At 53.5% G+C, this 23,122-nt stretch overlaps 6 protein-coding genes across 6 annotated transcripts; 4 read left to right on the top strand and 2 right to left on the bottom strand.

The window, feature by feature from the left end:
- Nucleotides 1-10: 10 nt before the first annotated feature.
- B0T15DRAFT_556529 (Alpha/Beta hydrolase protein) lies at nucleotides 11-1,481 on the top strand (the record flags this gene model as incomplete). Its single annotated transcript, XM_062870420.1, has 1 exon — nucleotides 11-1,481. One exon carries the CDS (start codon nucleotides 11-13, stop codon nucleotides 1,361-1,363), a length of 1,353 nt encoding a protein of 450 aa, XP_062721728.1. The 3' UTR covers nucleotides 1,364-1,481.
- A 169-nt stretch (nucleotides 1,482-1,650) lies between these two features.
- B0T15DRAFT_575186 (uncharacterized protein) lies at nucleotides 1,651-2,396 on the bottom strand (the record flags this gene model as incomplete). Its single annotated transcript, XM_062870981.1, has 2 exons — nucleotides 1,651-1,671; nucleotides 1,767-2,396. 2 exons carry the CDS (start codon nucleotides 2,394-2,396, stop codon nucleotides 1,651-1,653), a joined length of 651 nt encoding a protein of 216 aa, XP_062721727.1.
- A 511-nt stretch (nucleotides 2,397-2,907) lies between these two features.
- B0T15DRAFT_533906 (RmlC-like cupin domain-containing protein) lies at nucleotides 2,908-4,439 on the top strand. The gene has a single exon (XM_062869393.1). The coding sequence runs from the start codon at nucleotides 2,942-2,944 to the stop codon at nucleotides 4,250-4,252; it is 1,311 nt and encodes a 436-aa protein (XP_062721726.1). The 5' UTR covers nucleotides 2,908-2,941; the 3' UTR covers nucleotides 4,253-4,439.
- Nucleotides 4,440-16,434: 11,995 nt separating this feature from the next.
- Nucleotides 16,435-18,513, top strand: B0T15DRAFT_502968 (uncharacterized protein). The gene is made up of 5 exons (XM_062867452.1): nucleotides 16,435-17,490; nucleotides 17,555-17,580; nucleotides 17,639-17,727; nucleotides 17,804-17,870; nucleotides 17,959-18,513. Exons 1-5 carry the CDS (start codon nucleotides 16,684-16,686, stop codon nucleotides 18,341-18,343), a joined length of 1,374 nt encoding a protein of 457 aa, XP_062721725.1. The 5' UTR covers nucleotides 16,435-16,683; the 3' UTR covers nucleotides 18,344-18,513.
- Nucleotides 18,514-18,705: 192 nt separating this feature from the next.
- B0T15DRAFT_214981 (polysaccharide lyase family 1 protein) lies at nucleotides 18,706-20,243 on the top strand. Its single transcript, XM_062862721.1, has 3 exons — nucleotides 18,706-19,385; nucleotides 19,461-19,866; nucleotides 19,956-20,243. The coding sequence occupies exons 1-3, from the start codon at nucleotides 18,915-18,917 to the stop codon at nucleotides 20,090-20,092; spliced, it is 1,014 nt and encodes a 337-aa protein (XP_062721724.1). The 5' UTR covers nucleotides 18,706-18,914; the 3' UTR covers nucleotides 20,093-20,243.
- On the bottom strand, nucleotides 20,193-22,823 carry B0T15DRAFT_485440 (glycosyl hydrolases family 31-domain-containing protein; the record flags this gene model as incomplete). Its single annotated transcript, XM_062866289.1, has 2 exons — nucleotides 20,193-22,543; nucleotides 22,616-22,823. 2 exons carry the CDS (start codon nucleotides 22,821-22,823, stop codon nucleotides 20,193-20,195), a joined length of 2,559 nt encoding a protein of 852 aa, XP_062721723.1.
- Nucleotides 22,824-23,122: the final 299 nt, after the last annotated feature.

The raw sequence follows: 23,122 nt of genomic DNA, 5'->3' as shown, positions 1-23,122 counted from the left end.
CGCCATCATCATGTTCAAGTTCTTCGGGAGCAACTTCTACAACTTCGAAGCAACCCGGATACTGGGCAGTACGAGCACCGAGGGCTGCGAGGTGGCCGAGTTCACCGAGGCCGTCTCCAAGATTCGGCAGCACGACCCGGAAAGCTGGTACCATGCGTGGCATGAACAATCGCAACGAGCCGAGGCAATCGCCCGAGAGGCGATCCGGTCCGGCCACGTCGACGCGGCGAGAAAGGCGCTGCTTCGGGCGTCCAACTATGCCAGAGCATCGGGCTACATGTTCCCCTGGGCGGGCAACGACGACCGCATTCTACAGGCAGCCGAGCGGTCGATATCTTTGTTCCGGGAGGCGATCCCGTACATGGATTGTCGAGTCATGGTGCTGGAGATTGCGTACCAGGAGGGGGACGAGCCCCCCTTGCCTGGCTACCTTTATTTGCCGCCGCCGTCCCGAACAATGGGCGGTGTCGGCACACAAGGCACGCCGGTCATTGTGCTTTGCGGAGGGGCCGATGCGACGCAGGAAGAGCTTTATTTCGCCTTTGTTTCCGCCGGCCTGAACCTCGGATATGCGGTGGTGACGTTCGACGGGCCCGGCCAGGGCATGATGCTGAAGAAGCACAAGATTGTCATGCGGCCCAACTTCGAAGCTGTCACCGCCCGGGTCCTGGATCATATCCAACACATGGCGGCTGGCAATCCGAACCTGCGACTCGACACGGATCGCATGGCCGTCATGGGTGTATCGATGGGTGCCTACTACGCGCTCCGCTCATCCCTCGATCCTCGCGTCAAGGCGTGCGTCTCGATCGACCCGTTCTACGGACTGTGGCGCCTCGCCTTGACGCGTATGCCCACGTGGTATGCCAAGATGTGGACGTCGGGGTGGTTGCCCGAGCAGGTGTTCAACGCATCCATACACCTGCAGATGAGGCTGCACTTCCCCACGCGCTGGGAGTTTCAGCTCGGCATGGCCATGATGGGCACGTCGACGCCCGGAGACACATTGCGGCGCTTCCAACAGTTTGACCTGGATGCCGCTTCGGATGGCAAAGGAAGCATTGTAGGGAGAATCCGTTGCCCGGTGATGCTGACGGGCGCATCCAGGTCTGTGTATGCCACGGCGGATGAAAGCACGATAGCCATCTACAACGGCCTGTCCCAGGTGCCCGACCTTCTGAAAGAGGTGTGGATCCCTGAGGAGGTTGGGAACGGCGGGCTGACGGGCAAAGTCGGTGCTTGGGGGTTGCTCGCACAGAAGAGCTTCCAGTTCCTCGATAAATCGTTGCATGTCGTCCGTGAACCGAGCGGAGGTAATTGTCAGATATCACAGGCGTCAAAGGAAACAGCTCCTCAGTGTTGATGGACCCTGAGGGAGCTGAGGTCAGGAGGTAGGAATTCTCATCGGCGCGTCTACGGGCATACCGTGGGCAGCAGATAAATACACACGAGATAATATTCGTAGAAACGAAAGGATCGACTTCTCGTGAACTTTATGGTATCTCTGCCTCAACGGGCTCTTCAGACCTGACCTCGACCCAGCGGCTCAGCCTCGTCCGATCTCCGTCTTTCCCCGCGTTTGAAATTCTCCGTTTCCTTGCGAGTGTACCCAGTTGCTCACTCGAACCTCAAAGGACTTAGGGTTGGGCGTTAGTAGCCCCGCGGGAAGACCTGCGGAAGAACAAAGCAGGGAAGCCCGGCTGCGTGGCGGACATCTGGCTCGACTTAGAAAGCAGGACCGAATACGGGTACGCTGAGGGACTCACATAATCCAGAACGTCGACGAGCGCGTCGCCAGTCCGCTGAATGATTCGCTTGTTGCGCTGTGTCGCCTTAGCAATCTCATAGAGTTCGAGCGCGGCGCCAGACACGACCTTGCCGGCAGCAGACACATTCTCGGCGAGGTGCTCGATGTTGCGGAGACGTTCGGAGACTTCGTTGGTCTCGTTACGGAGGTCCCTGATGGTCGCCACAGCGTCGGCGACAGCCTGAGTGCCACGACGGAGTATCTTGATTTCTTCCACGAGCTGAGCATTGTCCAGGCTCTTGGCGCGGTGCTGGTACATCCTCAAAGGGAGCTCAAGTCGGTGGATTTGACTGTTGTCTGCCAGCAATGTGGTGATGCAGTTGTTGATTGTCAAAATCTTGTCACCGAGACTCCGAACCGCAGCTTTAAGCGGCGCGGGGAGCTCCAAGGCCTTTGGCGTGGACCGCGCGGTCTTACCAGGGGAGTCTGGGAAGAGGAGATTGAACAGGTCAGACTCGGGAGGGGGTCCGAGACTGGAATACGTGGGCTGACAATGGAAGAGCTCGGCCATTCTCTCTTCCAAGGTGGGAGCCGTGGGACGAGGCGGTTCCGGGAGGTTTTGGGGCGGAGTGAAGCCTGCGTGAGCCATGCTGAATCGAAGCTGCGGAGAGACTGTGAAGAAGCAGCGAAGCCAAGTCAGCGATGAGTACTCGGGTGCATGAGTCTTGTTGTGGACACAACTTACTTGTTCAGGAGTTGAAAGCAGGGAGAATGTTTGTGCTGGTGTTTGAAACAGATTTGTGATGACTTGAATTTCTTGGTGGTTGGTGTTGTTGCTGGTGTAGAAGCTGCGAAGCCTGTGATGGGTGGTTGAAGAAAGATTAAACTAAGTAGGTCGGTGCAATTTTCGAATTTTCGGTTTTGTGTGCAAATATTTGTCAACATGCACATCTCACCGATTCAGTTTGCCTCTTCCGCGCTTTCAGCGGCGGAGGAATATCACCGGGGCAAGGGCTCCTGATCCGGCAGGTGGGGACCCGCACGGAGCGGGCCGGCACTCGGCATCGGAATCTCGGCCCCACTCCTATTGCCCCACCATCGGCTGCAGGTGCCAGATGGTGACGCCATGATGCGAATGACGACATTTGTCTCGAGACAACCGGTTTGTTTACAACTGATTTAAGAAGCCCTGGGATGAGACTGACCCAAGTTGGCTACCTGCTCAGGTTCCATTGCGAAGCAAACAACCTTCTGCTAGAACACCGATATCCGCACCTCGTCCTCGTCGCCATGACTACTGACCGTGTTTTCCAGCTTGTGGGCAGCTGCAACAACTATCCCTGGGGGAAGCAGGGACAAGAATCGCTCGCCGCGCAGTTGTGCAGGAAGACCGACAAGAAGTTCCAGATCAAAGACGATGAGCTCTACTCGGAAATGTGGTTTGGGGACTACCCTGACTACCCAGCCCGCGTGTTGGAAACAGGCGAACTCCTGAAGGATGTGCTCGATAAGAACAAGGAGAAGCTCCTCGGCAAGAAGGTCATCAAGCGCCTTGACGGTCAACTCCCTTTCCTCCCCAAGATCCTCTCCATCGCAAAGGCTCTGCCACTGCAACTCCACCCCAACAAGGAGCTGGCCGCCAAGTTGCACGCGAAAGACCCCGAGAACTTCACCGACCCGAACCACAAACCCGAAATCGCCGTGGCGCTCTCCAAGTTCGAAGTCTTCGCCGGGTGGAAGCCCCTGTCCGAAATCGAGCCCCTGTTCCGACTGCCCGCTCTCCGCCCCTTCGTCCCAGGGGACACGACCCAATGGGCCGACCAGACGCTCCGCGAGGTCACCCGCAAGCTCCTCTCCGCCGATGAAAGCACCGTCAAACAGACCGAAGCCGCCCTGCTCTCCACCTCCAGATCGGAGCTCGGCGACGCAGCTTACATCCTCGACCTGCTCCCGCGTCTCCAGAAGCAGTACGGTCCAGAAGACCCGGGCTCGCTGGTGGCGCTCACGTGCATGAACTTCATGGTCCTCGAAGCGGGCGACGCGCTGTACATACCGGCCGACGGCATCCACGCCTACCTGAGCGGCGACATCGTCGAGTGCATGGCGCGCAGCAACAACGTGCTGAATTCCGGGTTCTGCCCGCCTGGCGACAGGAACAACATCGATATGTTCACGGACACGCTCACGTTCAAGGCGCATTCCAAGGCGGATATGCTGTTGCCGAGCAGGGAGACGCCGAAGAGTAGGACGGGAAAGACCAGGGTGTATAGGCCGCCCATGAGCGAATTTGATATGCTACGGGCGGAGTTGGGCCCCGGTGAAGAGGATGAGATCGCGGAGAGTGAGGGCCCCGGGGTGATGATCGTTGTGAGGGGAAGCGGAAGAATGGAGGCGGATGGGGAGAGGTTTGAGTTGGCCGAGGGCGCGATTTGGTTTGTCGCGCCTGGGGTGAAAGTGAGCTGGATGACGGATTCAGGGATGGAGATTTACATGGCAGTGGTGTAAGGACAGCGAGGCTGTTAAGAGACAATGATGGTACATGACGGCGTTAGTGCTGCAGGCTTGGTCTCAATTGAAGCTTCAAGTTGTAGTTACCTCTTCATGATCGCAGTGTTCGTTTTGGACGCGAGGGCCACTCCCACCCAAAGCGGGCTTACGTGATGTCATCGTCTTGGCTGTAGGACTGTGATAGCGGCCGTTTTGAATCAGCAACGCAATCTTATCACGGGAGAAGAATCTTGGCACTGCAAAACGCTAGAATTGACTGTTTTGAAACCCCCGCCTGGCGCTATGATAGTTTTAACATTCGTATTACCGGTTTCCAAGAGACTGACCCTTAGGAATAACGTCCAAGCTTCCAATCTGCCCACAAACTTCCAATCTGCCCAGCTTCAATCTGCCCAAGCTTCCAATCTGCCCAAGCTTCCAATCTGCCCAAGCTTCCAATCTGCCCAAGCTTCCTACATTCCTATCCTTAGGGCAATGGCAAAATCTTGGTTTTCGCACAACTGCAATTGATGACTCAGCGAGCACGGACCAGCGCCTCGCCCGAAGTTTTGCCGGCCAAAAACCCGTTCGCGTTCCCGGAGTGGGGCCGGCTCCGTAACAACTCCAAACGGCGCCGGCGACGGAGGCCGGAAGGCGTCGCCCAATCTACTTGGTTCACACCCCATCCGGTCCCTCAGCTCGCACCCTACACAATCGCGATGGCGATGTATTTTAGGCGCTAGGATCCCGTTCCCGGTTCGGGGACGCGAACCAACTGCGCCCAACCCCCGAGCCTCGATGTGCTGGCCTTGCTGGCCTTGCTGGCCTGGCTCGCTTATGCTATTGTTGCCTCCCTTCTCTACCCCCTAACCATGGAACTCCCTTCCTCCTTTATCTTTTCCTCGTTCTTCCTGCTCCTAACGCACTTTTTAATTCACCCTCCTTCGAGAACTCCCTTCCTCCCTCACCTTTTCGTTGTTCTTCCTGCTCCTAACGCACTTCTCACCTTATTATAAGGGTGCAACGATAGTCGCGTTTCTCTAGGGCGGACCCGGTTAAGGTTAAAGCGCTCCTCTAGGCTTATATAGTCTGTGCTATCAAGGAGAATGGTAATAAGAAGCCCTTTGTTGCTCTAGATACGAAGGCGGAGCGTGATAGAATATAGGAAGCCTAGACCGAGTATATCTTCTCTTCTATCCTTCTAGGCTTCCTTAACCGATATCTAATCTCGATATAAAGCCTAGGATATTGTACTAATTTGTTACTAATTTCAATTATATCCTGTCATGAATTAAACCAATAGGCCCAGGGCGGTCGCATGTAGAAGACCCTAGCGGGGTGTAGGCGGACAGAACCAATCAGTGTGAAGGATAGGCAATAGGGGTAGGTGATCAGTGAGATCAGTTGCCAAGAGAACTGAGCACACTGAGCAACCTCCATTGGACCAACCAAGATAAAAGGAAGCAAGGAAGGTGATTAGTATGATCAATAGACAGGAAGACTGAGCACACTAAGCACCTAGGAAAATGGATACTATATAGTCACTCGTTCTGGAGGGCTCTAGAAGTTCTCTAGTAAGCAATACAAGCAGTTCACCACACCTACTATTGAGACAATTGCTTGTGCATTTGTTATAAACCTTTTAGCTTCACCGAGACCTATAGCCCGACTAGTATTACCTTCGACCAGAGAACCCTTTTAAAGGCAGGACTGCCAGGGTTTCGTCATATATTGCTTACTCCCTTTGACTCTATTACAGTTCAGATCGAAGGTATTCACCAAATACCATAAGCCGCGCCAGCTCCAACGTCAGTATAGGTTCCGTACCTACGGACAATACCGCTAGTATCATCGCAACCCTCTAAGCTAAGATCGCCGAGCTAGAGAAGGAGCCAGCTATCAACTAGAGCCTCATCAATGAAGTTCATAGTAAGATCGATAATACTAAGAGGGCTAAACTCAAGATCGAGGCACCCGACAAGTTCTATAGGGAATAGGAGGACCTTTCTCGCTTCCTTATAAAGCTATTCTCCTATATCGAGCACTATAAAATCCGCTTCCCCGACGAAAACACCAAGACTCGGTATATAGCCTTACGACTCGGGGGACGAGCCGTACGATAGTTCGAACCTACCTTTAGGGACTATATCACGAACGATACTAAGGAGCAGCGACCATTTATATAGAGAGTGTTTAGCGACTATGAAGAGTTTGAAAAGGAGCTCACTAAGGTATTTGGGGACTAAGATAAGGCGACCTATATATAAGATCGACTCGTACGATTTTGGCAGACTAAGTCGATATCGGTGTATATAACTCTATTCTAGCAAGACACTATTAAGGCTGGTATTAACGAGGCAGGCCTAATATAGTTGTTCTATAATAGCCTCAAAGAGGATATAAAGGACGAATTATACAAGGAAGACCGACCTGCAACTCTCGACGAATATATCGCCAAAGCAATTAAGATCGATGACCGATTATTTGCTAGGAAGCAGCAAAAGAAAGGCTAGGGCCAATTTATTATCGGGGCTTACAATAACACTCGTAGCAATCAGGCTAACTATAGCAAGAAGCGCTAGTACCCTAGTATAGCATATAGCACCTATATAGGACCTATAGATATAGACGCTATATAGAGAGAAGCAAGGAAGAGATCAAAAGACAAGTTATAAATCACTTGCTTCAATTATAGCAAGAAAGGGCACTTCAAATAAAAATACCATAGTAAAAAGAACTAGAAACTAGTATTTAGCAAGGAGAATACTACAATCGAGTCAACTAGGAAGATACGAATCACCGAAGTTGCTATAGCAAGCAGCTATACCTAGAGCGACTTTGACGACGATATCGAACAATATCTAGCTATAGGGTAGTTAGATAACACTTCCTAATCAAGGGAGTTAGAATAATAGATCGTATTCAAAGAACCTATTATAGGATACGATATCGCTATAGAGGCCGTACAATAACTCGTAGAATTGTAGGGATTCTAGTTGACTTAGGATAAAGAGGGACGATAGAGGACTCGGTAGTCGGCCGACGAGCTAGTCGGACTTAATCCTATATTCCTCGCTCGATAAGTTATAGAACTAGAAAAAGAACAAGCAGAGCTCTAAACTACTATCCGAAACCTAGGGGCAGAGAAAGCTTAGCTAATAAGCTAGTTGGAATTCGTCAACTCTAAGCTAAGAAGGCTAGAAGAAGAATCGGATACAATACCCTAGGATAGACTAGAAGAATACCTAAATAATAGGACGAGCAACGAAGTTCGAAATCTAGAATAGGAATACTAGTTGGCCTAACAACAAGCGTATAAATATAACAAGAGCGAGCCAATATAGCGTAGATTTTAGCACAAGCACTCTACGACTAGTAGGGGGCTCAAAACATATAAAGTAGAATGATAGGGCTATAGAAAGGCATTCTAATACAAGGAAGGCGACGCTGCTCGACTATACCCTCGAAGGGAAGACTATATCCAAATTCCTTGGTTCTAGTATATCGCACACGAATGCCAATACCACTTTCGATCAAAATACAACAATGATCACTAGCCTATACGACCAATCGACAAAGACAGCCAGCTATAGCCAATTCGATAGCTTTAGGACATAGGACAATATACAGACTCGCTCCTATAGGAAATTCGAAATACCTATAATAGGGTCATCTATATAGTGCTAAGAAGGGCATAGCTAGAAGCCTATGCCTAGGGTATAATAAACGATATATACAAGAGCGCGAACTACCTTGTATATATAGAATAAAAGCTATAGGAAGTCCACTAAAACAGACTCTAGATAAAACGGCCAAGATCAGTAGAAGGACTCCTACAACTTAATACACTAGATGTCAATCAAGAAGAATTAGAGGGAGACGCCTCTCGCGAAGAACAATAGGAGTCGGGAAACAGCCGAGGGCCTATCGGGGGGCCCGAAAACCACTTAACCCAAGACAATACGACTCTCCAGCGAGCTATAAAAAAGCTGCTACAATATAGAACAACAAGCCCGATAACCAGATTTAGGTCATAGCACACTAGAATAGTTTCTAAGTACTAGCATTGGTAGATAGAGGATTGTAGATCGACCTTATCTCACCTACACTTATCAATCAATTAAAGATCCCCTAGAGAGTCAAGAAGGATCAGTATATTATAAAAGGACCATTCGATATACAATAGGTTCGATAAGAAACAAAATCACTCGATATTATAATAGAAGGGAAAACCACCAAAGTAATATTCGATATTATAGAGATAGGGCCTAAGAAGGATATAATCTTAAGGCGCCTATAGTATCGAAGTTATAACCTAGATATTAGTTGGAAGGGAGGTGGCCACCTACAACCTCGCAATCATACAAGGAAGTATCCAACCAATATAATAGGAAGCGTGGACAATAGATCGCAGCGGGGTAGTACACTATAAAAGGCGTCCCCTATAGATCCACTACAAGAGACAGACAGTGCCGAGTAGAGCACTATAGACTTAGGAAGAGGCGGCAGTCACCAAGAATAAAGACGAGGATCGGCAAGACCAGGCTAGAGACAACGCCGTTTACAACGACGCCCTCGTATAGCTCAACAAGATATAAACGACGCTAAGGTCGCTACTAGCTCAAGCAACGAGCATAGAACACTCGAACTTTAGGATTAGGTCACCTAGAAGAAAGTAGCTAGAATCATAGTAGGAAACAAGTTCGCATATTACCAAAGTACTAAAAAGAATATAGAAGTAGCAAAGATCCTAATAGAGTACCAGGGACACCTAGCGTTCGAAGCAAAGTATATATATATTCTCCAACTCCTATTCGACGGCCAACTTGCCCCGGAAATCGACATCCGAGCTGGAGTGCCACAAGAATCACCACTATCACCAATCCTCTTTATACTATATATAGCCTCGCTATATAAAGTACTAAAGGAAAAGCACCCTCTAGTCAGCTTAGTGGGATTCGCAGACGACACCAACATCCTAGCCTTTGGAAGGGACCCCTATATCAACTGCCGGCAACTGGAACAAGCCTGGGCTACATGCCTACAGTGGGCTAGATCCTACGGAATGGAATTCAATGGGGCCAAGTCAGAGCTGATCCACTTCAACAAAGGCCGTAAACAGTGGTCTGAACCACTACGACTAGCCAAACCGGGCCACCCTCATGACCATACTATGGTTAAACCAACGGCTTCAGCCCGGTTCCTAGGGGTCTGGCTCGACTGGAGGCTTTCTTGGAAGGCCCACGGAGCCAGCATAGCTACCAAGCTAAGAACCCAAGACTTTGCCCTATCAAGGATAGCAGCCAAGACCTGGGGCCCGGGGCTAATCAAGGCCAGAGAGGTCTATACCAAGTGCATTCGTAGCGCAATAGCCTATGGGGCATCCAGCTTCCACAAGCCTACAACACTCAACGGCCCACCACAAGGCCTAGCCAGGGACCTAGCAAAGGCCCAGAACCGAAGCCTACGCATCGTAACCGGAGCCTACAAGGCCACCCCTATACGGAACCTCGAGACGGAAACTTGGATCCCTCCCCTAGACCTCTACCTTAACAAGAGGCTGGCCGACTTCGAAGGCCGGCTCAACGAGCCTACCCTACAGGCCGGGCTAGGCCTAGAGGCCCCGAGACGCCCACCAAAGGAAATCATCCAAGGGGCTTGCAACAGGCTCCAACGAAGGTTCCGGTCGCTACGGCGCCGGCCCTGGAGCCTAGAAAAGCCAACAGATGCCGAAAAGGCCTCGGCTACAGTGGCCGAATGGAATACCCAAGCTAAGGCCTTGGGCCCACCATTGGCTAAGACCCAAGAAGACTGGGCACTATTAAGAGCCTGGGAGGCTAGGTGGAATACCCAAGTCCAGGGACAGCCAACTAGGCTAGCCGACGAAGGCCTACCAACAGTCCTCTTCACGAACCGGAGCCTACAGAAACACCAAGGCCTTACAAAGGCTAAGAGCTCCCTACTAGTATAGGCTCGTACAGGGGCTATAGGCCTACGGGACTTTCTTTTCAAACAAAAGGCCCGTAACCAGCCTACCCCCTATTGCGAATGCGGAGAAGCCCGAGAGACAGTGGAGCATCTCGTGATTTAGTGCTCTATACCACCTATACCAAGAACCTAGCCTAGGCAACTAATACGCACCCACCGGGACCTTAGCCTTGTTTTACAGGGCCTAGGCTACCGGAACCGAAGACTTCTGAAGAAGGTACTGGGTTGGCTGATGGACTCGGGCCGGCTAGGGGAATATAGGCTCGCTCGGAACCTGTGACGAAACCACAGGCAGTCCTGCCTCTGAAAGGGTTCGCCGGTCGAAGGTAACTGCTGTTCGGACTGTAGGTCTCGGTAAAGCCAAAGGGTTCACAACAATGCTGGTCGCAATGTCTGCACAATAGGTAGAGGCTATTGCTTGCAATTGCTCACTGAGGAAGCTAGCTATCTGAATGAGTGGCAGAATGGTAGAACTATATACAGCTTCCTCCCCTAGGTATCCCGCGCCTAGATCTTTGGAACATTTGGAACAATTGTCGTTCTCATTGTTCCATCTGGAACAACGTTCCTTGGCGTTGTTCCCCAGGAACAATCGTTCTTGGCATTGTTCCTGATTTCCCTAATCCTCATTGGTTCCTTCTGCCTCGTAATGATTGGGTACGGGCGCCGCCCGTCGACCATGCAGGTCGGCCCCCACCGGCCTCTGCAGGTTAGTTCATGACAGAACCTTGATGAGGAGCTAGAAGCTAGGGAGCCCGGCTAGCCATACCCGTGGCCACGGCTTAGCCGGGCTAGCACCCTACTAGCCGTTGGCCCAAGGCCTTCCCAAGGCCTTTTTCCTTTACTTGCAGCAGCGTGTATCACTGGAACTATGTCTTTCCTATCACTTCCGACAAAGGTTTTCACCCGGCCTAAACGGTACGGTTTTTCCTTTGTATATAGTAGTAGAGGGTCCGGCGCGCCTTGTAAATAGCGAGGCATAGCGGAGTAGGAGAATATATATATATATAGTATAAAGAGGATTGGTGATAGTGGTGATCCTTGTGGCACTCCAGCTCGGATGTCGATTTCCGGGGCAAGTTGGCCGTCGAATAGGAGTGTGGCCTTCCGGCCTATTAGCCACGACCGTAGCCAACCTACAAGCCACTGCGGGAGCCCGAAGTCCCGGACTATAGCCAGTAACCGGGTATGATTTACCCGGTCGAAGGCCCCTGTGAGATCTAACTGCAATAGGGAAGCCGTAGCGCGTTGTCTCCAGGCCTCTTGGATCTGGGCTACCACAAGCCGAATGGCTAGGTCTGTTGACCTATATTCCCGGTTACCCATCTGCTTGTCGGGTAATAGGCCATAGGCTTCGGCTGCCTCTGTGATTCTTTTGGTAACCACTATTTCCACTACCTTGCCAATGGTAGGAAGGAGCGAAATAGGCCTATAGCCTCCGGGGGTAAGGTAGTCAGCTGGGGTTTTACCAGGCTTTAGGAGCACTATAGCTATAGCCTCCTTTAGCCTGGCCGGCACCCATTGTAGTTCGAGGCATCTCTAGGTGAGTAGTGCGAGGATCCTGTACAACGGCCTACTACAGGCCTTCAATAGGCCTATAGGGAGGTAGTCGTTACCTGGGGCCTTCCAGGGAGCGGCCCGGGCAATGGCATCTTGTATGTCCCTGGCACTAACCACCTGGCTTATTGGGATCTTCGGTTCCCACAGCTGGGAAAAGGTGGGATCTTGGATGTTGGAGAGGTCGGCTGGCGGGCTTGGAAAGAAACGGTTGGCCAGAGCCTGGGCCTTCTGGGTATGGGTGGTATAGCCATTGATGGCTGGGAGCCTAGGGGGGCTAGTAGGCTGGAAGCTCTTGCAACGAGCCCACCGTTCTAGGCTCCAAAGGAGTGATTCGTTATGACTGGCTTCCTGTAGGGTAGACCTCTAGGTCCTTGTTCTAGCCTGTCGTATAGCCCTTGAAAGGTCCCGGAGTCTCTAGTTTAGCTGGGCCTTGTTATAGGCCGTAGGTGCGGCTTTAGCCGTACGTTCGGCCTCCCGGGCCCCCTAGACCTTTTGTTGCACCTCGTTCGTCCACCAGGGGGCTTGAAATCCATTGTTAGGCTTCCTTCGGGGGGTGCTAGCGTTGGCAATCCTTGTAAGTTCTTCGACAAGCCAGTCAAGGCGATATATATAGTCAGAAACACTACGCTAACCTAGGCTAGCGTAGGGAGTCAACTACTCTCATTGTCGAAATATATACTTTATAGTTTGCCTTCCTTTAGTATGCCTTTCTTAGGCGCTAGGCTGTCTTCCCGTTTAGTGCGCTTCTTTAATCGTTCTATAGCCTTTCGGACTTTGGGATCCTTTATCTAGCGCTCGAAATATTCCTAAATGCGCTTGTATAGCTCGATACCATTTGGTCGCTTCTTTGGAAAAGTGTACTAGCAGTTCTCAAGGTGGTGGGTAAGCTTGTATATAGGGCATACTAGCCCGCTTGGTCGCTTGCTTCTTATATATAGGCTACGTCCATATGATCGGGAACGGTCACGACGATCGTCATAGTCGTAAGGGCGCCCTCTAGAGCACTCACAGTGTTCTTTCCTTGGCGGAGGTGTTGTTTGGTGCTTGTCGTCATCCTCCGAGTATTCAATGTAGGCTGGAAAAGCTCCTTTTACTGTACTGGGGCAGGGAACTACGGCGCGCGATTGGCAGTTGGGACCCACTTCTTTAAGGTGGATTTGCATTGCATTTGACTCTTGGCGGTGTGTTCAGGGCCGGAGTGTATTTAATCAAGATGATCCTTCCTTCGGGAAGTGTTCATGGACGCAACCAATTTACCTTCTTTCGAACCCTACCTTTGGGCTTCGGCCCGGACCTAATCGTGCACGCTGTTGAGCTCACGACCCTAGTCATCCTCTGATCGGAAGCAGAGGACTCAGTTTATCTATGATTTGTGGCTGTCGAGCCCAGAATATCTGACCTATCTATGAGGTGTTGACCTCTCTCCTCCCTCACGCTGATACATGACCTCACCATACTGAGCAGTGGTATGTGTGTGTGTTAGGTGTAGTTGTGGTGGTCTCTACACCTGTTCATTACAATGGTTCGTGGGCGCTATATAGCTGGTTCCGACAAATAGATATGCTCGCTAAAATCTGTCAGGGCCAAACTGGCACAAGTGCCCGTGGTCGCCTGGGCGCCCCCCCGGATCCGGGCATGCATGCCGAAGTGAGGCCGACTGACAGGAATGCTGACCGCAGCGTCTGGAATGAAGGCTAAGCCCTAGGTGGTCTGGTTCGTGGGATCAGCGCAAACTAGGTGTCGGAGCCGAGCCAGCGACCGACGGGAGCTCGGAGGGAGCTGGGAGGTTTGGCTATAAAAAGGAGAGGAGGACCGTAATGTACTGAAAGGAGGCAGAGTTCAACGTGAATACACTCGTCCTGCTTGCTCACTCTGAGCGCGGGATCCGCTCATGCCTTGCTCGTACCTCTTCACTCTAGCATACTATCCCTCGGACCTCCGGTCCCTGACAAAATCTCTAGTTAGGTGTACGAGCGAAAAGTCGTTGTTATTGATATCTTCCTAGTGCGTGTTATAGTAGGAAACGCACTAGATTTCGTAGCTAGCCTCCTTGACAGTATAGTAGAACCACCTCTACCAAGTGCGTAAGGAATTGGTGCCTAGAATATCGGCCTTCTTAGCGTCGAGAAGTATAGTTTCCTAGGCCTTTAACCAAGCCGACATATCCTTAGGCTTCTTTGTGAGTAGCTTATTGGCGTAGTCTAGGGCCTCAGCTATGCGAGCTTCCTCCTCTATATCGTTGGTGCCCGCTTGTTCGTTTAGTGCCTTATACTAGTTATAGAGGCCTTTTCTAGGCTCGTATACGATATTATAGAGCGTCGGACTGACCGTTTTGCGAATCTAGTCAGCTAGATATGCAATGCTTGCGCATTGTTGTTCGTATCTACGCTATTCGAACTAGTAAGCCGAAGTGTCTGTATTATACGCCGCTCGTGACGCTGTTATTATTTCGGCCACGCTCTTGGGTTTTCCCTCGGGGTCGATTTCTCCGAAGGCGGTGAGCTGCTGCGAGTGGTCTATGGTCGCGCTTGATGTAGCGCTCTAGCTACGCGTTTCGCGGCGCTTGAGAATCTTGTCGTAATTCTTGAGGTTCGGCGGGATAGGTCGTTCTATAAACTGGCCGGCCTGCGAGCTATCTAGGTTGATTTCTAGCCACAGGTCCTAGGCTTCGGCCTAGTTGATAAAGCGTATACTCTAGCGCTTCCAGCCGCTCGGGCCTTCGAGGATAACTTCATTGTCGCTCATAGTTGCGTATCGAGAGCGGGAAACTAGCGATTCAACGTAGTGATGTTGCTTGGCTATCGTAATTCGTTGTTGGTCGTTCTGGAAGCCTGTTGCTTACCAGGCTCATAACTATTGGAATTACCAATAGCCACGATACCACGATGGAATTGATCTAGTGCTTCGTAATGCAAATATAGTGCTCTCTTTGATGGAGCAGTAAGTGCCAATTAGAACGCAGTCAAATGCAGAGCAACGTTGGTCAATTGTGGTTATGTCTTGTCCGTTCGGTAGAAGAAGGAGCGCTACCTAGCCCTCCTTTTAACCATGCGAGCAGGCGCCATATAACGCACCCTGCGCCCTCGGTGTTTGGCGCCACAGCATGGTTCTTAGTATATAGCATTCCTGACAGCCATATCCAGGTGCCTAGATCAACCAGTTCTAGTCGCCCAGGCGCCCTATATTTCTAACAATAGTCTACTTATTCCTACTCTATAGCTATGCTAATGCAAGACTACGCTGGTTCTAGGTTGGTTCCCACGCTTATCGCTAGTATACGACGCGGACTAGCGATCCGCCTTCGGGTGATGTCGGCGCCGCAAGTGATCGTGAGCCCTAAGAGCAGCGCGTATACTTATTGCCAAGCTCTATTATATAGTTGAGGCTTTCCTTCTACGACGAGCATCAGGGTCGGCTAGGTCAGGCCGTATAGGCCACGGTCGCGTCCAGTTCGATGTTAGCCAGCTCGCTCAAGTTGACGAGCGCCAGGCTAGGGCCGGCACTCGCAGCGCGAGCACGCTAGGCCGTTAAGTCCACGTCGCTACATTCTCGCTAAAAGACTCCTCTTAGGCCGAAGAGACCGGCCCAAAGTGCAGCCATCGAATTTGGCCTAGTCGAGGACAGTGGCCCATAGGGTCGGCATCCTTTGACACACATGAACACGAAAGCGGCCATTAGCCAAGATATATAGAGGAGGGTCACAAACACGTTTGGTTGGCTAAGAGCGGGTTCGCAACGCGTTAGTGAAAGCGTAGTCACAACAAGGCGACGTTAGATTCACACCACAGCAAAAGTCGGAAAACGGAATTGAAAAACGGATAGGTGAAAACTGAGCGCGAACGCGTTCCCTACCGTTTCAATCATCAGAAAACGTTCCTGCATATGACCTGAACTGTGCTAAGTCAGCAACTCGACCGAAAATGAAAGTGTAATACTCGTTCCAGATTCACGTTCACGGCCTCCCTACAATAGCGACATCTTCTTGTCTTCGTTGTTGTTCAAAGGAGGCGGTTTCTTGTCCTTAGAGCGACCAGTTCTGGACGCTTTTGAGCAGACAGGGAAGATTTGCAAGCAAAATATCGGGATGTAGTTGCGGACTCAGCACACCCGGCGCACCGCTCGTCCGGTGTTTTGCCGGACGCGATCCCGTTCGCGTTCCCGGACCGTCGCCGCCTCCGTAACGACTACAAACGGCGCCGGCGACAGGGCCCGGAAGGCGTCGCCCATTCTACTTCGCCCACACCCATCGAGTGTTCCGGAATACCTCCCGCGCATTCACGTTGGATATGCATTTTTGGCGGCAGGATTCCGTTCTTTAGCGACGTAGACAAGGCAGAATGTTGGCGCGGGTCGTTCGGGGCTGTCGTCCAGGATGTGTGGTGCGGGCTCGCTCACGCCGTCGAAACCCCCTTCTCCCTTCTTCCCCTAGCCCTAGAATTCCCTTCCTCCCTTTCTCATTATTCTTCTTACTCCTGACGCACCCCTTAGCTCTAGCTCACCATGACGGTACAACAGCAATCACGCTTCACTCCGGAGGCCTGGACCCTGGCCCGGATCCATGCACGGCCCGTATCCATGCAGGTGACGTTATAACTTGCGATGATGTACTTCATAAGAGACTTCCAAACCCGGGCAACCAACCGCCCAGTTATGGTTCAAAGTGTCATTTTGCTGTGACGTTGCGGGTAATTGGTCACCGGTACAGTACCATCAGCTTTCAGTCTCGCAACGAATCATGGCACAACACACTATCCGTCCGGTTAAATGACCATCCAGCGGCGGCAATACAAGCAAGCTGTCAATTTCACGAGAATGCAACGCATCTCTCACCTTCATAACACCAGCTTGTCTTTCACGGTCCATCTTGCTCCCGTAAACAAATCACTTCAGCGACTCTTACTATGCGGTCCCATCTCACCCTCCATCTCACCCTCCTCATCCTCCCCACCCTTTCCCTATCCTCACAGACGTCCGAGCCCTCACAATGCGCCTCCCCAGCCCCTAGCCGCCCTTTGCACAGTCACCTGACCGATATAACGGCGCCATCCTGCCTCGACTCCCACATCTCCCCCTCCCAGCCTTCCGCCTGGCATCCCTGGACACACCAACCGTACTGCATCCCCGCCTCCGACACGCCCTGGTGCGTCTTTACCGACGCCGCACACGGTATCAGCGTGATCACCACGCCGGAAGAGGCCGCCGACGCACTGCACCCGCACACCCACTTAGTATTCGGTGATGATGATGATGATGATGAGCTCCTGTTATTTTTTGAGCCGGACAAAGTCATGAAACCGCGGCCGTACGAGGTGCGCGAGATACCGGGAAAAGGCAAAGGTGCGGTCGCGACGCGGAGGATTGAGAAGGGGAAGGTGATGCTTGTGGACACGGTTAGTGTGTTGGCGGCGGTGGAGTACCCTGCCGATGTGCTGCGGGAGGAGGTGCAGGATTTGTTGAGGGTCGCGGCGGAGCGGTTGGGGGAGCCCGGGAGGGTGACGGGGTTGGCGAAGCAGGGTGTTAAGGGGAGGGTAATGGGGAGGAGGAGGAGTGGTGGGACGGAGGAACATGAACAGGAACAGGAAGGGGAAGATGAAGAAGAAGAGGATGGGGTGCAGGAAATGAGTGAAATGGAGGATGTCATGCTGACGAATAGCTTTGGGGTTACCGTGGGCGGCAAGGAGTATATGGGCTTGTTTGCGGACTTGGCGGTGAGTATTTCGTCTACCTAGTCTTGAATGAATGGCCAGGGGAAGAAGGCTGATATGCCGGCAGAGATTCAATCATGCCTGCAAGCCAAAGTAGGTATTCCGTACGCACGTTCATACGTAACGTGGGAGGCTTTCGCTGATCCTTCAGTGCGTTTATCCACTTTTCGGAGACGAAACTTGCCATGACCGTTTGGTCAGCCCAGGACATAGAACCTGGCGAGGAGATTACTATCAGCTGTACGTGGCTCTCAAGCTCTGTAAACTGCAGTAACCTTCCGCTTGAATGCAGGACGATATTAACATCCTGTCTCAGACGCAAACGCTGGGATGACCTCGCAGGAACGGCAGCAGCTTTTGGAGCAAATCTGGGGGTTCCAGTGGTATGTTCTCACCCAGACCCTGTAACCAGACTTCTCCTCTCCCCCCCCCCCCCCGAGCAGTGCCGTTGACCTTCCCTCGCCTGACCAGCCAATGCTCTCTGTGCACGGCATCGCCAGCCGCCCGCAATGCGTCAGATTCCCGCCGCATCGAGATCCGGCACTTGCAGGACGAAGTAGTCTCACTTGCCCAGAACGGAGAATTCGACACAGCCATCGAGCAGGCCGAGCGTTTGTTCAGCCTCGTGGATGAAGAAGGCCTGACAGAGCAAATGAGCGGCATGTACGAGGTTCCAGCCCGGCTCTACTACCACGTCGGGAATCTCGAGAAGGCGCTGCAGTACACGCTGAAGGTCAGGCACGAGATCGATGGATATGCAGTACCTAGCAAGCAGGGCCGGGAGAAGCTCGAGATGCTAGACGGGGTTATTGCGCGCATTGAGCGAGAGCTAAGGGAAAAGAGGGAAGGTAGCTAAAAGTAAGATCCAGATAAGGGATTAGGAATAGGGAGCAATACCACACGGCAGAGGTGAAGAGGTGAAGGGAGTATCGATGCACTCCTGGGCTTCCCCTATGCCTTTCACCGACTCATTGTGGCAGTTTTACGGAGGCACCTTAGCCCTTAGCTGGACGTTGAATCAAGCCCATCAGTGTACAGGCGTTGATGCCTCCGTCTTACCCCAACTCCTGCTGATCTGCCAAGCCCAACCACAAGACCAGCGCGTGGCTGCTGTATAGATATATTTCCACCACTTAGAGACGACGCGTCAATAGAGCCGCCGTCTTGGCGACGATGCTTCATGGAACGGGTAAATGTCGTTCTGGCCAAGGCTTCACGAGAAAGAGAACGCTGCCGGGACAGGGTTCCCCGCTGGAGGCCATTTTTCCATTGCTTCGGTAGCAGTGATGATGCGTTACCGGTCGTACAATTACATACATATAGTACCTGGTATATTAAGTGGTGCCTGCCATTCCGAGTCTGGGAGCGTGCTGTCTTGATAAGTCCAGACCATTCTCCCCAAGAACCAGGTTCCCGGGTTGCCAACGATGTGGCTCAGCAATCTCGTCGGCATCCTCGCCATTGCGGCCCCTTGGGCTGATGCCTTCCCGCTGGGCTCGTTCGGCCTTGCCTCGTGGGATGTCGAGGGCTTCGCCAAAGACAATCCCATCGGAACCACCACGGGCGGCAAGGGCGGTGCAACGGTAACCGTTGACGACCCGGCCGACTTCCGGGCAGCCGTCAACGGCAATCAGCCCAAGATCATCTACGTGAAGGGTGAGCTTAACCTCACGGCTCGAGCCAAAATCGGCTCCAACAAGTCCGTCATCGGCGTCGGCAGCACGGCCCACATCACCGGCAGGGGCCTTGATGTGGTCGACGCTACCAATGTCATTATCCGGAACCTGAAGGTCAGCTTCATCGAGGACAACGATTGCATCACCATCCGCAACTCCACCCGGGTCTGGGTCGACCACAACGAGTTCACATCCGACATCACAAAGGGGCCGGATTTCTTTGTAAGTGCTAGGAGCACTAGTACTACGTTTACAGATCTGCTCAATATCAAACTACCAGTACTAACAACAAACCAGGACGGCCAAGTCGACATCATCCGCGGCTCCGACTGGATCACGGTATCGTGGAACTACTTCCACGACCACTGGAAGTCGTCCCTCGTCGGCAACGACCCGACCTTCCGGGCCATCGACGGCGGCCACCTGCATGTCACATACCATCACAACTACTGGCGCAACGAGGGCACGCGTGGTCCCGCGGGCCGCTTCGGCCACCAGCACATCTACAACAACCTCTACGTCGACTTCCTGCACCAGGCGATCCACTCCCGGTCCGACAACCAGGTGCTTGTCGAGGGCAACGTGTTCCGCGGCAAGACGCGCGAGGCGCTGAGCTCGTACGGTCTGGTGATCCCGGAAGACTCGCCAAATACGTGCACGTGCGGTGACGAGGAGCTGGACGGATATGCCAATCTCGGTGCTAGTGAGTAACAAAGTCTTAGCGATCTTCCGTTTCTGACTCGCGCCCGGGGCTTCTTGCTGACGGTGTTATGATACTACTACTACACACAGAGAACGACTGGGGCCAGGCCACCGTCAACATCACACAAGTCGGCAACTTCACCAAGGCGCCGTACAGGTTCAAGCTAACCCCACTGCCGCTGGTGGCGCCGCTTGTCAAGCTGGGAGCTGGCGTTGGCAAGATTTGATTACCGTCTTTCTTTCTTTATTTGGGTTTGGTTCTAGGAAGCACTGTTATCGTCATTTCCGAGCAAACCAAGGCTCGTAATATGATCCTAGCCACGGTATTTAGATGCGAAATCCAAAAGCCTTATCCAATCCCCACGGCCCCTCCAGGGTCTGCTTCTTCTCTCCGGTCTCCCCAAGAACAACGACCCTCTCGACCACCGACTCCGTGGAATACCCAAAGCTACCCTTGGCCTCAAAGTTCATGCCGTCGTAGGTGAAGCTGATCACCGTATGCTGGTCGGAGACGTCCAAGCTCACCCCATCATCCAAGTAGAGCTCTCCCTTGGCACTGCCGTCGGCGCCAGGCGCAACCGCGACGACAAAGTTTTGCTTGCGCAACTCCGCCGTGGTGTTGGCCGACTGCACACGCATGGGCACGATGGACCCGCCCCGGATATGCACGGGGATGTCCGCCCAGCCCACGGCGTCGGCCGTCCTGGTCTCGCCGTTGCTGACCACCCGCTCGCCCGTCCAGAAGTCGTACCACACGTCCCGGGGCAGGTAGTAGCTCACGCTCTGGCTGTCGTCGTCTACCACAGGACTGACCAGCAGCGCGTCGCCCAGGAACCACTGCGTCTGCACCGCCCACGTGGCCGCGTCGCCGGGATACCAGAACCACAGCGGGCTCACGGCGGGCGAGCCGTCCTGGCTGGCCCGCCACATGGCCGTGTACACGTAGTCGAGCAGCCGGTAGCGCACGTCAATGGCCTTCTTGGCGGCGTCGGCCACGAGCGGCCAGCGGTAGAACTCCTGGTCGGGCGCCGACACGTCGGCGTGGTTCCGGTAGAAGGGCTGGAAGGCGGCCATGACGGCCCAGCGCGCGCACATCTTCTCCTCGGCATTCCCGTTGAACCCGCACACGTCGGACCCGACCATGGGCATGGCGTGCAGCGCCGCGAAGGCAAGCATCTGCCGGATCGCCGTGCGGTAGTGGTCCCACGTCGACGCATTGTCGCCGAACCAGTGCGCCACGGCCCGCCCCGCGCCCGCGAAGGACGAGCGCGTCAGCACGAAGGGCCGCTTGGCGGGCGAGCGCGAGAGGAGCGCCGCCCGCGTGGCCGTCGCCATCATCACGCCGTACAGATTGTGCGTGTCGTACTGGTACGTGCCGTCGGCGTTGGTGATGTTGGTCCAGAGCGCGTACGACGACAGGTCGCCGCGATGGTTGGCGATCTGGTACGCCGGTTTGAACAAGTTGCGGTCTGCCAGGCCCGTTTCAGTACTGGGAGGCTCGGCTGAGCGGCGCGCGCGCGGAGGCGGCTTGCGCGGGTCCCAATTCAAGGGGGAGAAGGACTCGGTAGGGCTCAGGCAGTTCGTGTCGGCGCACATGTTGGATGCTTCGTTCATGTCGGTCCACAGGCCGTCGACGTCGATGCCGTTGGATGGGTCGTAGAAGGTGCGGATTTCGTTGGTCCACCACTCTTGCGTTGCAGGGGCGAACCAGTCCGGCCAGACGACCTCGCCGGGCCACTGGAGCCCGCGGTAGTAGCTGCCGTCTGCCGCGCGGAGGAAGGCACCTTTCTCTGCGCCGCGGCTGTAGGTGCCGTAGTTATCGATCCGGTTGATGCCGGGGTCGAGAATCTGGACGTAGCGCTGGTTGTTCTGGTGCAGGGAATCCACCAGAGAGCGCACCTTGTCCAGCGGATAGCGGGTAGGGTCGGTCGTGAAGTCGCGCTTGGAGTCCATGTAGTCGATGTCACCCCAGACGACTTCGAGCGGGATGCCGGCCGCCGAGTAGTTGGCGATCACCTCGGTCACATGTTCGATTGTCTGCCAACCATACTTGCACTGGTGGAAGCCAAAGCTCCAGTAGGGCATCATGGCGGGGAGACCCACGACCTCGGCGTACTGCTTGCTGACCGAGGCCGGCTCGGGCCCCGCGAGGAAGTAGAGATCGACAACGCCACCGATGGCGTTGTATTCCAGATACTGCTGGCCTGACTCAGTGTGGTCGATGCGGACGTCCATGCCGTTGGCGTTACGGAGGAAGACGCCATGGGTGCCCGAATCTCCCCGGTGATCAAAGTAGATCGGGTGGCTGCCGTACAGGTTGGCTCGGTTCGGGATGAAGGGCGATTCCGCGTTCCAGAATGTGCGTGTGTAGCCCACAGTCTGCAGCCTGAAATCGTCCGAGTGCTCGCCGAGGCCGTACAGATTGGGATTCTGCGGAAGGCTCGTCCGGAGCCGAACATACTGCGATTCGAAATTCAGAGGCGAGTCGGACGTGTCAAACAAAACCTCTCCGGTCGCAGCCCTGGTGACGTTGAAAGTGAAGGGATCCTCAGTGAAGCTAAATCTCAGAGCGGCGGCCTTTGCTGTCGCATTCTGGCTCTTTGGGCGAGGTAGCACGTGCTCCTGAATCTGGTACACTTCATTTCCAGCATCCTCAATCAGGACATGCAGGCGTGTGTCTAAAATGCGAACAGAACAGTTGAGGTCAGCAACCGACTTGTCCTAAAACAAAGCGTGTGTGCCTGCCCTACCAGTCTGATACTCGACGAGCAGTTTCAAGTTCTCGACATCCTTGCTGTACGTGCTGCAGTTGCCGATCAAAGTAAGATCCGCAACGAGGTAGGAGTCGCCTTGCACCACGTTGGACGCTCGGTAGCCCGGGCACCCCTCAACCTGTCCAGCGATCTGCCCGCGGACAGAAGCCACGAGCAGCGCTGATAGAATGGAACGCATAGCCATGGCGATCTTGTCAATGCGGTGGTGCACACTATCAGTTTCGCTTGGCCATGCGGATGAAGGGGAAGCGATTTTATGGGAAGCACAACTGCAGATGTGAACCTTGGGTTGTAGCTTTTGCGAAATCAAATCGTAACCGCTTGCAGTACGTCACTTTTAAAGATTCTGTCCACAGTCCGGACTCCGAGGCTCGACTCGCGCCCGTCTGACCGCTGTTCTGTGAATACGTTACCTGTTCACCAGCAGATGCGTGTGATCCACACAGGTCATGACCTCAGGCAACATGGACTACAGATGCGGCT

This window comes from Chaetomium strumarium (assembly GCF_033439665.1).
Source record: "Chaetomium strumarium strain CBS 333.67 chromosome Unknown B0T15scaffold_4, whole genome shotgun sequence".
Classification (NCBI taxonomy): Eukaryota; Fungi; Ascomycota; class Sordariomycetes; order Sordariales; family Chaetomiaceae; genus Chaetomium; species Chaetomium strumarium.
Note: the sequence above shows the minus strand (reverse complement) of the source record. Positions and strands in the feature narration are given on the sequence as shown.